Below are 17,427 nucleotides of genomic sequence, written 5' to 3' on the forward strand. Positions count from 1 at the left end.
CCCTTCTCAGGCAGAAGGAGCGGGGTAGTGGATCTGCGGGGAGGAGATAAGGTCTCACGCACTGTCTCCCACTCTGTAAAGAGCTAATCTGGGGTGAGCTGCGCTCCTGCCCCCAGGCTGGACTGTGGGGAAGTCCCAGGCAGATTCCTCCGGCAACGAAAGGGACGTTCCCAGGAAGAGAGAGAGTGAGCACCTATGAAGAGAGGGTGCTCCTTGGTGAGATGGCTCCTTACCTTACCTCTGAGGCCCTTGTCAATGTTTACCAGGCACCATTTCCAGGATGAGGTGGCCCTCACATTCTGAAATGCCAGCGTGCTGGACTTCTATCATGTGGTTCCAGGGCTCTGAGATCCTAACTGTGAAATAGCCCAGCATGGGCACCGTGAGGCAGGAGGTAAGCCGCCTGGCCTGACCCTCCTGGCCCAGACCCACTGCCTCCTCGCTCCACACATCTCAGGGGTCACCTCATCCCTCCCACCTCCAGGCTGCTTCTCCTCCCGGCCCCTAGCAGACCCAACGAGCCGTGCTCTCCCCTCCAGCCAGGAGTCAGCGGCGTGACAAGGGCTATACCGGAGGATCAGGTAATCCGTCAAGAGGGCATGATGCCAAAGCAGCCAATAACGACCCATCCTCTTTCCTGTCTGAATGAACTGCCTCGGTTCCCCGAGGCTGCATTTCCTCCCTGGTAGCAGCCTCATCGGATGCCAGCGTTTGCCAGTCCAACTCCATCTCCCCCATAATCCCCCCCCCCCCCCCCCCCCCCCCCCCCGCCCAGCGCTGTGATGAGGAAGGAAAGGGGAAGAGGATGTCGAGGAAGCAGAGGGTCCCACCCTGGCTGTCTCTAACCCCACCTCAGAGGACAGACAACAGACGGTTTGGAGAGCCGTGCCATCCAGTGGGAGGTCTATGTGCCTGGCTTCCATCCTGCCATGTGCCGTCAGATCCCATTTCTCTCCCCAAGCCCAGGAGAAGAAACCAAAGGTCACTCACTGCACCTTAGGGAGGCCCAAAGTGCCCTCCGAGTGTCCCTCCCACCCCCCTTCCAGTGCCCCAAGGCCAGCCCGAACGATACGGCACCACTGACAAGAGCTGAGCATCGGAGGTTATCGCAGACTTTATACAAAACTGGCCAAGGGGTTTCCAGACTTCTCGGGTAGGGGCGGGAAGGCAGGCCTCAAGCCGGTATGCGGAAGGAGCGCGCCTGACTTCCGGTGTGCGGGAGCAGCACGGGCCAGCCATTCTGCCTGACCGAGGGGGTGGGAGTCAGGGAGAGGCAGCCCCTCCCCACTCACCGATTGTGCTTTGGGATCATGCAGAAGGCAAGGAGCCGCCAGGCTCTGGCCCTGAAAGGAGGGGCTTGTGCCTGAACCGGGAGGTGAGACCTCCCTTCCTCCTCCGGAAGGGATGGGGGTGTGGCACGTCAGGGGGGGGGGGCGATCCTCCGTGGAGAAGAGCCAGAGGGATGGGAAAGAGCATAGGGGCGGTGGCTCCCAGCCCTTCAGAGCCCCTTTCCTGACTGACCCCTCTCGTAGGCCACGGTGGGTGGGTGGGTGACTCTGGTTCTGAGGCCTGACCTCACAGCCCCAGGACCCTCCGTTCTCCCGTGGGGATCTGCTAGCGTGGCTGGGGCGCCTGCAGCTGTCTTGCAGTGCTGGAGAGCTCATTTCAGGATGTGTCCAGGGGCACATTCCAGGGAGGGAGGCCTCACGGGACCCTGGCCTCATGAGTGGCAGGAGTTGGTACTGAGTGCAAGCTATGGGTGTGTGTGGGGGGGCAGGGGGCGGGGATTGAGAGCCTAAGACTTGGGCAGAGGGGTGAAACTCAGATCAGGTTAAAGAGCTGAGAGTCTGAGATCGGGCCAAGCCCTGAATGCTGGGGGATCGGAGCTCTGGAGGGCAAGGCTAGAGATCAGCTCCATGCCAACGCTGTAACAGGGTGTGCCCCTCCCGGGGATGGGAGAGACCCACGGAGCGGAGCCCCAAGCCCCAAGGCATGGGGGCCTGAGCCAGTGCTGGGGTGGTGGGTGGCATGAAATACAGCCTCTGATTGGGGAAGGGTGCCCAACCCTCAGAGCCCGAAGCTGTGGGTCTCTTTGCAGGACGCAGGGGCTCAGAGCTCTGGTGTGAGAGAAAAAAAGGCTCCGAGTCCACCAAAACCTCTTCGTGGGAGTGAGCTCTGCTTCTGAGACCAGAATAGGATGCGAGGGCCCCAGCTCTGGGCAGGGAGCTGAGGGGCTCCAAGCTGGAGATGGGGGTCCTTGAAGTCTGGGATGATGTTTCCCACTAGAAAGGTCAGGGCTCAGAGACGAGGGCGGTGGAAGCAATCTCAGGGCCTTGGGATTTTAGGAGAAGGTGTCTGGGTGAGTCTTAAAAGGGGGCGGGAGGTGGATGGGTCTGGAGCCTGGAATGCATGGAATCAGAAGGAGTGTCTCTGGGTCTCTCTGATGGTCAGAGCTCTCAGAGACTGGGAAGAGGGGTACAGTTTGGGCTTTCCATGTGTGTGTATGTGTGGGAGGGAAGGGGGTGGTGATGCCAGAATCCAAAGGTTTACAGGCAGGTCAGGTCCAGGTCTCAAAAGCCCCAAGCTCGCGAGGGGTGTCTCATACCCAACTCCTTCAGGCCAGGTAGCCCCAGGAAAGTCATCCGTTGGTGGGGGCATCCCCCCAAGTGAAGCTCAGAGGCCCGAGCTCGGGGAAGTGGCCCGGGAGCCGGCGGGGGCGGCGGGGGCGGGCAGGCGGCGCGGGTCGGCGTCCTGCTCGTAGCGGTAGTGGTAGCCCTCCATCTGGTCCCTGCAGGCCTCGCGCAGGTTGCGCATCCAGCGCTGGATGCCCCGGCGGTTTAGGTAGAGCACCATTAAAAAGATGAGGCCGATGAGCGCCAGCACCAGCCCGAAGAAGACATAGGAGGCTTCCAGCTCCGGGCCAGTGAGCTCCGCATCCTGGGCGTCGCGGTCCACGCAGCGCAGCCGCGCCTCGTCCAGGCCCAGGAAAGGCCGGTCCTGCAGCGGCCGCGGGGAGGCGCACCGTAGGCGCCGCGCGTCGGGGACGCGCTCCGTGGCGTTGCGCAGCCAGGCCAGCAGGGGGCGCGCGGCGCAGCCGCAGCGCAGGGGGTTGTCGGCCAGCAGCAGGCGCGGCGCGGGCAGGCCGCCCTCGCGCTCCAGGGCGCGCAGGTCGTCGGGGCCCAGGCCGGCCAGCGCGTTGAGGCGCGCGTCCAGCTGCTCGAGGCGCGGCCGGAGCAGCGCGGCGGGCGGCAGGCGGCTCAGCGCGTTGCCCGCCAGGCCCAGGAGGCGCAGCTCGTCCAGCGGGGCGAGCGCGGCGTTGAGCGCGGCCAGCAGCGCGGGGCCGCCCCGCGCCAGCGCGTGGTTGAGCTGCAGCGAGCGGAGCGCCCGCAGCCCGCGGAACGCGCCGGCGCCCAGGGCGCGCAGCGGGTTGTGGCTCAGGTCGAGCGCCGCCAGGCTGGGCAGCCCGTCGAAGGCGCCGTCCTCCACCACCTCGATGTTGTTGTGCGTGAGGCGCAGCGCGGTCAGGAACGGGAGGCGCACGCCGCCCGCCGCCGCCCCCTCCTCCTCCCCGTCCCCGGCCGCGTCCTCGCCGGCGAAGGCGGCCGCGCGCAGCACCGTCAGGTTGGCGCCCACGATGGTGAGGTTGCGCGCGTCGGGCGGCACGTCCCGGGGCGGCTGCCGGAGCTCCGCGCCCGACGCGCAGCGCAGCAGCAGCTTGGGGCCGCCGAAGCAGTAGCACTGGAAGGGGCAGGGCGCGGCGGGCCGGCTCAGCGCCGCCGCCACGAGCAGCAGCCCGGCCAGCTGCGGCCCCCTGGGCTCCCGCCGTCCCGAGCGCGGGGCCATCCCGGCTGCCCCCGCATGCATCCAGCGCCTGGGCCAGCGCGCTCCCACCAGTGAGTTCTGAGCGCTTTGGGGGGGCGGGTGGGTAGAGGGGGCGGGTGGGGCAAGGCCTTGACCTGGAGAGAGGCTGGCTGGTCGCTGTGGTGCCGTCCGCTGGCTCTAAAATCCGAGGAAACCTTCACTTTCCGGGCCGGGGCGAGAGGGGTCAGGCGGGGAGCGGAGCCCCCCACCCTCCCCCGGCGCCCGACTCGCCCTGCGCGCTGGCCTCTGGCGGCTCCCGCGGCCGTGCCGGCGGCTCCGAGCCGAGTGGGCAGGGTTTGCCTCCCCCCCTCCCCGCCTCCCGTCCTCCTCCTCCTCCGCCCCCAGCGGAGCCTCAGCGCCCTGCTCGCTCGCGGAGAGGCGGGGTGGAAGGCTCCCTCCTGAGAATCTGGGCTTTTGCTGCTGTGCTTTCTCGTCCCCCCTCTCTCTGGTTCCGGGTCTGCTGAGAAGTTTGGCTCTCCCGGGTCTCACTCGCAGCCTCCTCGTCTCCCTCACTCCCCATGGCTAAGCTGGATCCTTCCTCTTCCCTCTCCAGCAGCACCTGCGGGGCCGGGCTGGACCTGGGACAGCAGGCAGGTGGGTCAGACCAGGGAGCGAGACTTGGGTGGCAGGACGTCAGCATCCTCCCAAGCAGCGCAGGAAGGGGTGAGGGTGGGCTGAGAAAGTTACTCTTCCTAATGGAGAAGGCTGTGTCCCCAAAGGCTGGAAAATCCCCAGCCGCCCCCCCCCCCCGCCTCCCTCCGCTGGGACCCCGGTTACCTTAGGCCTGGCTGGGTCACCACCACTGACTGTCCCTACGTTCCCTGGACCCCATCCCATCCCACCTCTGAAAGACAGCGACACCCCCTTCGCTCCTCCCCGGCGGCCCCCAACTCACTGGCTGCTGTGCCTGGAGTTCTTGCATCTGGTTTCCTCCACCGGGCTGGCCGGACTCCTCTGCCAAGCCCTGTCCCAGGCTTTGGGGTCAGTGGGTGTGGTGATTCAGCTCTTTGCTGTCCCCTCCCTGCTGGAGCAGCCAGGCAGGGACCCACTGGACTGTCCCACGGGGTATCAGGACCCTGGGGTGGTTGGACGCTGTGAACTGCCTCCAGGATATACACCTTCTGCGAATGATGAATGTGTGGGAGGTTTGAGGCTCCCGCGGTTGGGAGAACAGGAGCGGATTTCGCAGCATGGAATGGGGGAGGGGGGCTTCAGAGGGGGGCCAGGGTTGAGCTGTTGATGGGTTTGCTTTGTCCTGGGGATTTTTTAATTTTATTTTTTTGGTAGAACGGAGTCACTCCAGACCTGATTTAAAGAAACAGGCTTCTGGGGAGGGAGCGCTCCTGGCCTCGGCATGAATTATTTAGGCTGGAGAGGCTGACACTCGATCCTGCAGGCCATTCTGGCATCAGCAGAGCTGGTTGGGATAGAGGCTTCCCCCACCTAAGAATCAGGCAGTCTCTTTCTCCTGAATCAGGGCGGTGGTTGGGTTGACTCCTCCCGGAAGTTATATTTAACAGATCAATACCACTCAAGGAAGAGGCAGACCCTGCGGTGGCTTGAGTCTCCGGCAAGGACCACTGCGAAGGACCAGGGCTGTTGATGCTGGGGGTGTTGGGGAGCTGGCTCTTGCCTCCCCGCTTCCCTCTCCCAGGTATTGACATATGAGAACAATCACTTACACATGCATGATTGGACATGCCTGTACATATGTACATGTGAGGCTGTCCACGTGTGAGCACACACAGACTTCATGCTCACTTGGGTGTGCTTAAGAAGGTTTGTATAAACGTGTACAGGGTTGCAGGCCATCTCAGATATGCCTCATGCAAGTACATGAGGGCTCATTCATACATGTGCACATATGAACGTAGACTTGAGTGCATCCTGGTATGTGTCCATGTATACAAAAGCACATTCATACTTGAACATGCATGCTTCTGGGCCCTTGCAGGTTCCTGGGTGTGTTTTGGGAGGGGCAAGCTTACAGACCCATGCTCGCAAGCACGTGCATCCAGAGATTGGCCAACACACTCTCAGCCCAGTGCTGCCCTCCACCACGCCCTTGGTCTGTGGAGGTAGCCAGCCGTGGTGCCTTTTCTCAGATAAGCACACGTGCTCAGATAGCTGCCCTTGGGGCGGGACCCTGAGCCCTTGTCCTCTCCCCAGTCCTGGCTCATGTCAGCTCCAAGCTCCAACTGTCATCTCCCCCAGGGGAGGCCTGGCTTTTCTTCACGCTTGTGTTTCTACTACAAGGACTAGCACGAGACCGTAGCGTACTGTAAATGTTTGTAGATGACTGACTGACTGACTGAATGAATGAACGAAATAGTCTTCTGACCGTCCTGCTGCTTAGAGCCCCCTTTGCTTCCAGCCTCTAAGGAAGTGCCAAGGTAAGAGCCCCTTCCCCAGCTCCCCATGTGATTGGTTCCTGGTTGTCTGATGTTCTCCCCCATCCCCCACCCCCATGAGAGGAGGTGCTAAACACACCTCAACTGGGGAAAGAAGACCGGAAGAGAACCAAGAGCCATTAGGCGTCAGAGCACAAGGCAATGGTTGTGTGTTATAAATGGGGAAACTGAGGTCAGAGGGCCAGGGTCTTATCCCAAGGCTAGTGGTTGTCAGGGCTTTGTCTGGAAACCTGGCCCCAGGTCCTTGCCCAGGGCTTTGTCCAAGGTATTGGCTGCATCTGAGAGGGTCCAGTGCCCCAGGGAAATCTCCTGACCCTGGGGGGGGGGAGAGGGGGGCTGAGGCCAGGAGCAGATGCTGGGGGAGGGGGGGGGAGGAGGGGAGTGTGTGTGTGTGTGTGTGTGTGTGTGTGTGTGTCTGGTGTGACCTTGGAGCACTCTCTACCTCTGGGCTGTCAGCTTCTACTTCTGGAAAGTAGGTGGGCTTCTGGATTCCTAGCCTTTCTAGTCCTCTCAAAGCTATTGTGATAAATGAATGGAAAGTGCTTTGAAATAAAAGCCGTATCACCTAGGGTGTGGGGGCCTAGCACCCATTCTGCCACGCTTTCACCCTGTGGCTCTAGACACGGCCCCTTTCTGAGACTAATTAGCTGCCATGTCATTTGCCTTGTTCCGTTTTTCTCCCTTCCCAACACAGCAAATTCATGGCCCCCCCCCCCCATCCCTTTATCCTGGTGGCCTCCCTTTCCCTCTGCTCCTCCTTCCACCCAGGCAATGGAGGCGCAGCTGGCAGGGCTGACATGATGGAGCTCAGTCATTAGGTCACAGCTGGGGAGGCCCCAGGTTCTCTCCTCTCCTGTAGCCTCTGCACTGGCAGGAGGGGAGTGCTCCACCCTGGACTCTGCTGTTCCCCTTCCTCGCTCCTCCTCCCCCCACCGCTGTGAGACACGGGAAGATCCATAGACCCAAGATTCATTTTCTCCACTGAGTCAGCAGAGACTGCCCTGCTTGTGAGGGACAGCCAACGGGCTATTAAATAACTGATATTTCATACCCTCCTCCGCGTTGTGGCCTGGGCCTCGGAGGAAAGGCTCGAGGAAATGAGCTGGTGAGTCCTCTGAAAGTCATAAGTGCTCCCGCCCCCACGTCCACCCGCCCTTCCACCACCCCCAGACTCTAGGCCACGGAGAAAACTGTATTCCTTACTCCTTTTTCACAGTGTTTCACTGCATAGATCGAAACTCCCCGTCTCTAAGTGGCGCCCAGGCTGGGGTTGTTATCCCTGGTTTAGAATTGGAAACGGAAGTTTAGAGAAGGGAGGTGACTCCCTCTGGCTTTTGTTCCTGGTCTGCTGCAGGCAGGCTGGCTGTGCGGCTGGCTGTGAGCAGGTCCCGGTCTCTTCCTGGACTCCCGTTTCCTCACTGGTGTTTTGGGGTGGCCGCCGTGTCCCTCCAGTGGTGAAATGTCATGAATCGCTGCTCTGGTCTGGATTTCTCAGAGAGCCACTCTTTGCCTCCACACTCTTCTTCTTGGGAAAGCTAAAGGGCAGAGAAGACTGAGGCTCCAGGCCAGGCCGGGGCTGGCCCCAGGATTCCAGTGCAGATTCCGCTGGAGCAGGAGTGGGTGGGGGCGAGAGGAGGAGCAGAGTTGGGCTCTTTCTCTCTTCTCTTGCCTTTCTCTCCCCTCCTTCCTTCCTTCCTTTTGAAGGGAGAGGTCAGGACAGACCAAGGGCAACAACCTATTTAAATCTTAATGCTCTTAAAACTCAGGGTCTGGGAAGCTGTAGATGCCGTTTGAGAAGGTGGGAGCCAAACCCTCTTCTTACGCTGCACCAGGGTCAGGCCCCGGTAATGGAAGTTAGCGGGCCCAGTTGCCCCGCCTCACCTGTTCTGTGTCCCTCGGGGGACGGGACTGACATTTCTGCTGGTTAGATTGATATCTCTGTTGGTTACATGAGAACCCTGGGAGGGTAAGAGCAATCCTTGGGATCACGCCAGATCAATGATGCACGTTTTCTGATTTCCATCTTGGTGCGCATGCCGCTGCTCTTCTCCAGGCAGGAAGCTGGGGGCTGAGGGGTGGAAATGGGAGAGGCAGGTGGGTTCTTGCTCAGCTCGGGGAGTGACCTCAGGGTGTGTGACTTCCCTTGCATCCTCCTGGATCCTCAGGATCCTCCTCAGCTGCACCGAGCCTTCTACTTCTAGAATTACAGAATCTTTGAATCCAAACATTGGATTCTGAGAACCACAGCCTGGGAGAGCCATAGAGCCATGGTCCGTTTGAATCAGACCATAAGGCTCTGACGGTGCTGGTAACATGAGTGGTGGTGAATGAAATAACTTAAGAGCCTGCAGTAGGTTGTTCTACGAATGTTCCCCAGGGAGTTCTGCCTCTTTCCATATGCTCATGCTGTCCCTTCACACACTGACTTTGGTTTGGCCGTATGAATTCCTTTGGCTACGGAGATACCAGCCAGTGTGACGCAAGCAAAGGGTTAAAAACTGCCTGTTAAAGGGAGTTTTTAACCCTCTGCTTGCTCCCCTGAGAGCTCCATGTGTAGAAGCCCAAGCAGGCCTCTCAGAGGAAGAGACCAGAAACAAGCCATCCCGGTTACAGCCCTCTAGGCCCACCTGCTCCCAGCTGACTCCAGTGAGTGACCCAAGATACGTCAAGAACTACCCAGCTGACGCAAGCCCAAAGTGCAGACTCAGAACTGTGAACAAATAAAATAGTTGCTGTTGGAAGCCATTAAGTAGGAGGTAGGAAGTTGTTATGCAGCATTAGTAGGTAACTGAGTCAGAGCCATAGAATTAGAATTGTAGAATCTTAGTCATAGATTCCATACAGCCATAGTGACATAGATTCCTGGGGTCAGAAACTGAAAAATTAAAAGAAAACATTTTTATTGTTTTTTAGAGAGGGAAGGAGAGGGGGAGAGAGAAACATTGATGTGAGAGTGTAACATCGGCTGCTTTCTGCATGCCCCTGGCGTCCCCTACCAGGAATTGAGCCTCCAACCCAAGCATGTGCTCTCCCTGGGAATGGAACTGACAGCCCTTCCATGCATGGGATGATGCCCAAGCAATTGAGCCACACCAGCCAGGGCCAGAAGCTGAAAATTTTGTTACAGTGTCTGAGGAGTAGAAGCGACCTGGGAACTCATTTCTTTAACTCCTCCTTTAATTCACAGACCAATTGGCTCCCTCATCCCCTTCTAACCCGGAGCCCTCCCGCCACCCACAGGGTCCCTTATTTTTCGGAGTTCTGTTTATTCTACCCCACAGTCCTCTTGTTCCACCTGCCAGCTGGCTTCTCAGTCCTTCTGCTTTAGGAAGCTTTCCTGTGTTGATCTGCTTGCTCTGGTCTTGGGATGTAAATGTAGACCTGGTGGAAATTTGTCTTGGTATTTATCCCAGTTCTTGGCACAACGTCTGGTACAGAGTGGAGGTTAATGAAAATATCTTGAAGAAAACAACAACCACCACCACAAAAAAATTAGCCTCACTATTTCCTGCCCTGTCTCCCCCCCCCCCCCCCCCCCCCCCCCCCCGCAACTGCTGAGTTCTGGGATCTATCCATGGTGCTGAAAGTCTTTACCCTCCTGGCCACCGTCTCCTCAGAATAGCTGCATTCCCGTATCCTAGAATTCAATCTCTATTTTCTCTCTCCCTCCATCTCTCCCACTCCCCCTCTTCCTCTCTTCCTACCCCTTCCTCCCTTTCTCTCTTTCTTCCCTATATGCCATATCCCCCTCTCCCATCTCCAGATCATTGGCCTGGACTATTTAAAAGCAAACTAATACATGCTGTTGTATACTAATCAAGTTTAGGTTCAGCTGTCTGGATTAGAGTTCTCCAAACAACAATCTATTAAATGACATAGAAATAGAAGTTCGTTTTTTTCTCATAAAAAAGTCCAGATGTAGCAGTACAGAGTCTGAGTGGTTTATCCATAGTCACAAGACACCATTCTGCCTTTCCTAGTGTGCAGTCCTCATTCTTGTGGTGAAAAATGGCTGCCAGAGCACCAGCCATCACATCAGGTAGCAGATGGAGGCAAAGTATAAGAAAGGGCGCCCCTTCCCGTTATGGGTCCTTCATTCAACACCTTCACTTACATGGCCACATGTAACTGGTTTCAAAGGGCCTGGAAATACAGTCTATTACCTGGGAGTCAGTGCGCCCAGCAAAAAGTTGTGGTCATTATTACTGAGGAAGAAGGAGAAATGGCTGTTGGGAAGTAGCTAGAAATCTTTGACATTAGTATTGGAACAGTGGTGTTGATGGTGACAGTTACTGTGGTATATTAGTTGTGGTGTTGATAGTGACAGTAATGGGAATGGTGGTGATGTTGGAAGAGGGGGTGATAATGGTGATGATGATGATGATGAAGAAGAAGCAGGAGGTTCTGGTGAGTGTGGGGGTGATAAAACTGGTGGTCAGAATAAACCCTGGTCCAGGAGCACAGACTTATTCAGGCATCATCCTGGATCAGGAGAATTCTGGAAGAGGACCCAGTGATGACAGGTGTCTGGAGCTGGAGGCGTGCTCCGAGCCACAGGGTGTGATTTGTGGCACTGCTGCTCCTGTGCAGCTCACCAGCCATGAGCCTCTCGTCATCTTGAATCCAAGTCACCCCCAGCAGAGCATAAATCAGGTTCTCTCTATTTAGGCTGGAAATAACTATGGAATAAAAACTTAGGGCCTTAGGGAGGTGGAGCAGGAAGGGCGATATTGAGCTTCCTTTCATTGGATAATAAACACTGATGGAGTTTGTTATCACAGTCAAGGAAAGCTTTGCTGTGAAATACACAGAGAAACACATGGACCCATAGCTTCAGAAGCAGAGACAAATGGTGACAAGGACACGCGTGCAGAAAGAGTCACACAGAAAGAAATTGGGCCCACAGCTATGGAGACCCTCAGGCACCGACACGCTCAATCTCAGAAGGAGGCACCAGGCCAGCCCAGGTTCTGTGGCTGAAGGTGACCAGAGGGGTGGGACTTGGGTAGGAAGGGGTGTGTCCTTCAGGATGTCTCCCCCATGGGCCCAAGGACACACCTGGAAGCCATTAGCAGAGGAGCCAGCAGGCTCTGGCTCCAGGTGAGAAGGCGTGATGAGAACATGTGGCAGCCTCCTGCCTGCTGGAGTGGGGCCTGGAGGACACCTTGGCCCGAGCAGTTCCAGCATCACTTCCCCAGCAGCACCCACTCGAATGCAGAAGTAACCACCGCGCAGGCACTGGTGCTCAAGAGGGTTGGTGAGTCGACCTCCAGTTCACTTCCCGAATTTTTGACACTACATTTCCAGACTTTCCTTTAAAAAAAAATTTATTGATTTTTAGAGATGAAGGGAGAAGTACAGAGAGAGAGAGAGAAACATCAATGGTGAAAGAGAATCATTGATTGGCTGCCTCCTGCACGCCCCCTACTGGGGATCGAGTTCACAACTCCAGGCAGGTGCCCTTGGCTGGAATTGAACCTGGGATCCTTGTGGCCAACACTCTATACACTGAGCCAAACCAGCTAGGGCCCTTTTTTCTTTTTTTCTTTTTTAAATATATATATTTTATTGATTTTTTTACAGAGAGGAAGAGAGAGGGATAGAGTTAGAAACATTGATGAGATAGAATCGATCAGCTGCCTCTTGCGCACCCCCTACTGGGGATGTGCCCGCAACCAAGGTACATGCCCTTGACCAGAATCAAACCCGGGACCTTTCAGTCAGCAGGCCGATGCTCTATCCACTGAGCCAATCCGGTTTTGGCAGTGTCAATTATTCTTGATGAGACACATCCGGTATTGAAATGTGTTAATTATAACTCCTATTATTAGTAAGGATTGATCAATAAAATCCATAAGAGGCCCTGGCTGGGTAGCTCAGTTGGTTAGAGCCTCGACCTGATGCACCAAGGTTGTGGGTTTGATCCCTGGTCAGGGCACTTACATCAACCAATGAATGCATCAATAAGTGGAAAAAGAAACCCATGTTTCTCTCTCTCTCTCAAGTCAGTATATAAGAAATTAATAGAAATGAAATAAAATAAACTTGGCAAAAAATAAAAATAATAAGAAGGAAGTATTGCCTGGTCCCACTGGCTGTGACTGCGGCCAGGTCTCTGGGCTCCTGGTCTCTGGGCACTCGCCCTGGCCACACGGGGACACAGAGCAGCTTAGACACTTGGTTTAAAACTTGACTCGGTCTGACCAGGCGCACAGCCCTGTCCACCGTGGGCACACAGTGGCTGAGCTTCAGGTCCTGTATGGGGAGAGCAGTCACCCCTGGTTCTAGGGGAAGATGCACAGCGACCAATCATAACCAGGTCCTCTCTGAGGCCACGCCCATAGGGCCCTTTAAAAAATATATATATATGTATATATATATTATTGATTTCAGAGAGGAAGGGAGAAGGAGAGAGAGAAAAACATTGACGATGAGAGAGAATCATTGATTGGCTGCCTCCTGCATGCCCCACACTGGGGATCGAGCCAACAACCAGGAATGGGACCTGAAGGGAAGTTGAACTGTGACCTCCTGGTTCACAGGTCGACACTCCACCACTGAGCCACGCCGGCCAGGCCTGGCTTTTCTAGTGACACTCCTTTTCCAGGAAGACTTCCCGAGGCCTCCTCTGTCCTCATGCCCTTGTCTCTTTCTCGGCTTCTGCTCAGAGCTCCTGGACGACATCTTCCTGACCCGCCTGCCCTTTCCATCGATCTGTGCTGCTTTGTTCGTGGCAGCCACGCCTGGCTGCAGCCACAGAGGCCCTCCTCCTCTCTGCTGGCTGGAGCAGCTTTATTTGGCTGTGGCTTCAGTCTCTCAGAGACTGGAGATGTTTGGGTGCCACCCCAGGTCTCAGCTCCCTCTGCTGCTAATCTTTGGCCCTGGGACTCGTGACTGACGGATTTCCCACCATGGGAGTGGTGGAGCCCGGCTCTTTGCAGACAGACCCTCTATTGCCACCAGCCTAGGCCTCAAGAACTGGAGGTTCCCTGACCCCGCAGAGCCCCTCTCTCTTTCCAGACTCATGTTGGCCAGTCCCCCGGATGACCTAGTGCTGGTTTCCCCCGCGGGTCCGGAGCTAAGTCTCCAGGTTTCCCCACTGTATTTCCAAACGGTAGAGGAAGCATTCCGTCTCCGGGGGGGATGGGGTAGCTTCCCCACCCTGATGAAGGCGTGACATCCCTGTGGATCTCTGAGCTCATCACTCTCCGGAAGGCGTGGGTGGGCAGGCAGACCTTGCAGGCTGACCAGAATATTGGCTGTTCCACATACCCCTGGGCTTAGGACAGGAACTTCAGGACAGATGGATGGACAGCAGCCTGGTCAGTCAAGAAGCAGCCTTCTGTTGGGGCCGCCCCAACTTCTGTACCTCAGCAGCCCCCGTGGCACCCCCAAGAGAAACAGTTCTCACCCCCTCCTCAGTGCAGGGCCTGGCGAAGGCGGGGGCTTCGATGTGGCCCTGCCAGTGTGTCTTCAGCCCTGCCCTGGGGAGGGAAAGAAGAAGCCGTTTGGGAGTTCAGAAAAGGAAAGGCTAAAAAGGAGCCCACAATCAGCACTAATTAGCCATTGGGAGGAGGAAAAGGAGGTCAGAGGACCGAGACTACTTCTGAGAGAGAGCACCTGGCAGGCGGACCCTGCGCTGGTCTGCACCCCTACACCACCCAGCAGGGCCCACACAGGCCCAACTGACCCTGACCCCTAGGTCTCCCTGCTGAGAGAGGGCTCTGCCTCCCCCCACAGATCCCACTGTGACCCTCTTCTCTGGGAGAGGCAGCTGGCTGTAGGGAAAGAGGGAGGGAGGAAAGGATGGAGGAGGGAGGGGAAGGCAGGCAGGCTGGACTGAGCATCCACTGCATGCGGTGCACGGAGCTGAGAACTGTATTTAATCCTCACAGAGCCCTGGAGCGGAGGCACTCTGGCCCCCATTTAACATGAAGGAGTGGACCCTCAGGTTAAGTAGTTGACCTAAGATCACACAGCTTAAAAGGGGCCGAGTGGAGAGTCCAGCTCAGGCTGTGCCTCTGCAGCCTGTGCTCTTGCTGCTATAAAACGAGTGCTCGGAGGGCAGGGCCCTGGCCTGAGTCATCTCTGTGCCCCCAGCGCTCAGCCCGGGGAAGGGACGGGCACGTGGCGAGCGCTGCGAGAAGCTGTTGAACTCCGCGGGCAGGACAGGCTGAACCAGGGAAGGACGTGATGAGGCACTCTGCAGGGCGCCCTGGAGGGAGCTTTCCTGGGATGAGTGCATCCTGTGCCCGGCCGTGGGGGAGGCAGGGAGGCAGGCGTGTGGGAACTGCATTTCTTCTTCCCTCTTTGCCTCTCCTCCTCCCCCACCCCTGCCCAGATGCTTAGGCTGCAGAGAAAACAGAATGGAGAACCTTTAGCCCTTGCTGGAGGCAAGCCACCTCGCTTGGTCTGGGCAGGTCACCAGCAGTGAAGCTGGGCCAGGGCCAGGTGTGGTCCGGGTGGTGTTGCGGGCCCCCCCCCCCCTCCAGGAGGAGAGAATTAAGTACACCAGCCTCAGGGCAGGGCACGGTGCCCCTCCACACGGGCTGGAACTTCTGGCAGGGTCCTTGTCCCTAACAAAAGAGAGAGGCAGCAGGATGGTGAGGGGGGAGGGGACCCCTCTTTCACCTTACCCATGAGCACCCCAGTAGCAACTGGGGAGTAGTCGAGACACATTTTGAGTCTGGCAGACTTCCCATATCTAGCAACTAGTTCCCTCTTCACCCTGAAAAGTAGCGATTCTTGGTCCTGACTGTAAAGATAAGGAAACTGAGGCACGGAGAGGCTAAGTAACTTGCATAAGGTCCCAGAGTGAGTAGGAGGACGGCTGGGGTGCCAATCCTGGCTGGCTGGCTGGCTGGCTGGCTCCAGGCCTGCACTTGATCATCACGATCTCCTGAGAGGAACAGCAAGAAGCTTGTCTGTCTGCACCCACCAGCAATTAGGGGCCCCTCGGCGCTGTGAAAAACGCCAGTGGAGTGTGTCTGATTAGGCTCATCAGGGCCCAGCATGGGACACATGAGTTTTTAAGATGGATCACCATCATCCTTGGCTGAGGAATGGCGTGGGGTTTTCTAATTACAAATTATTCCTGTTGGATTTCATTATGCTCCCTCTCGCACTGGCTTTTTGTGTTCTCGGTAATCTTAACAAAACTTTGAAAACAGCCAGCCAAGCTTATTTTCTCAGTCTTAAAATATGCAGCTAAGCTTTTACTCGGACACAATGTTGTTATATTTTTAACAAGTGAATGTTTGACCCAAGATTACAGGAAGACAGCAGTTACTCGAATTGCACCATCCCCATTTATGATGAATCAGAAAAGGACGGAAATTTACCTTCCTATAGAGAACCTTCCTTCATTTCCTGTGGGAGAGGGAGGTTCTCACGTACATGTTTTAAACTGTTTTCAACCAACAGCCAACTGGTGTGGGCAAGTAACCTGGGTTAATTGGATAATGTCTAAGTGAGATTATTTCACTGAGGACTGAAAAAAACGTTTCTGATTTAATAGCACTAACAAAGATAGCCGAAAAAAGGATTGATTTATATCACTTAAGGTGAAGAAGAAGCGTGGTGGGCCCAGGACTCAGCATAAGTTTACTTAAAGGAAGCCAGTCTAACTTCCCCTCTCTCCTCCTTTGGGAGAACGGGGTAATGGATCAAGTATCTATCAGAGTCCTGAGAATCTTGACTTTGAAAAGACATTTGGAATATTTCCCAAAGTATTTTTATGGTGAGATCGGGGCGGGATCGAATAGAGATACTCTGGGGGATTCCCTGGCTGCCTGGATGACCAGAGGAAGAGATTGATTAGTGGATCAATAGTAGCCTGGAGGGCAGATCAGAGCCCTGCTTGGGGCTTGGTCCTCTGTGCTGACTTGCTCAGTCTGATATATTTTTGAAGTACTTGGTCAGATAAAATGCATGTATCAAAATCTGTAGGCAGGAGAGTGACTGTGATAGATGGCAGAACTGGGTTTCAAAATGATGTGGATTGACTTGACCTCTAGGTTCAAGTTCATGGAGGTAAATGTCAAGTCTTTATCGTAGATCAAAGGTTGGGGTGAAGGAGAGGAGAAGGAATTATTGAGCATAGACTGTATGCCATACCCTTTGCATAAAAGATAGCTCGTTTAGTTATGGAAACGCTTAGAATAGGATGTTGGTCTCATTTTGTAGGAGAAGAAACTGAGGCCCTAAGACGCTCAGCATTTGCCCTGGGTCACAGCTAGTAAGAGGTGTACTGAAATCAAGACTGAGGCTGGTCAGACACGTAGGTGCACCTTCTCACCAAAAGTTCAGGAGGAAGGAGACAGAGCTGAACAGTAGTTTATCTAAAAAGAAGACAAACATGCATATGCATGTGATGTCAGTCCCAAAGTCGGATGCTGAGATTTTTCTAATCCTCTCCTTCGGGGCCACCCTTAAGCCAGGCTCAGGGTGCCAAGATGAAAACTGAACCTGTGAGCAAGCAGAGCCCAGGTCTGGGAGAGAAATGGACACAACAAACGAATCTGACAGCGCTGGGCACCCTGAGCGCTGTGGGAGCCCTCAGAAAACGAGGTGCCCTCCAGGACGCCCCAGAGAATCGCACAGAAGAGACAGTGCCTGAGGCCTGAGGCCCGAGGATGGCTAGCTTGTCTGGGAGCCCAGGGGAAACGTGGGATGAGGGTCCAGGTGTACAGTACCAGCCTGAGCACTTCATTCCTGAGCTCCACTGTAAGGCTCAGGAAGAGTCTTGGCTGAAGGGATGGGGAGGCTGGCCAACTCTCCACCCCAGCCCCCACGCCAGAAATGGAAGAAAGTAGTGGGAGGGGAGTGGGAGTTCTGGAAGGCATCGGGAGCTGGAATCGGGGACATGCTCTGGGAATGCTGGGAGGTTCTGGGGCCACAGGCTCTAAGCATGCCAATTGCTTTCCTACCACTGGCTGAATCCAGCAGCTGCTCCTGTGAGTGAGAAGGGCCAGAGATGTGTTCAGGGACAGTGAACGTGCAAAGAACAGAGGTCCCGGGAGTCATTCAGGGGAGGCAGGGAGGGCTGCCAAGTCCTTGTGCCTTTGGGGGGGACAGTGTGGTTAACGTGTACGTAGGTATCGGAGGTGGGGTCAAAGCCAGGTGGGTGGAAGACAAGAGGTCAAGAGATGAAGGA

General features: G+C 56.1%; 1 protein-coding gene across 1 annotated transcript; it reads right to left on the reverse strand.

The window, feature by feature from the left end:
* Positions 1 to 1,103: 1,103 nt before the first annotated feature.
* Positions 1,104 to 4,132, reverse strand: TPBGL (trophoblast glycoprotein like). Its single transcript, XM_084893416.1, has one exon. It carries the CDS (start codon positions 3,862 to 3,864, stop codon positions 2,674 to 2,676), a length of 1,191 nt encoding a protein of 396 aa, XP_084749542.1. The 5' UTR covers positions 3,865 to 4,132; the 3' UTR covers positions 1,104 to 2,673.
* Positions 4,133 to 17,427: the final 13,295 nt, after the last annotated feature.

The sequence above is a fragment of the Pipistrellus hanaki genome (genome assembly GCF_964339955.1).
Source record: "Pipistrellus hanaki genome assembly, chromosome: 9".
NCBI lineage: Eukaryota > Metazoa > Chordata > Mammalia > Chiroptera > Vespertilionidae > Pipistrellus > Pipistrellus hanaki.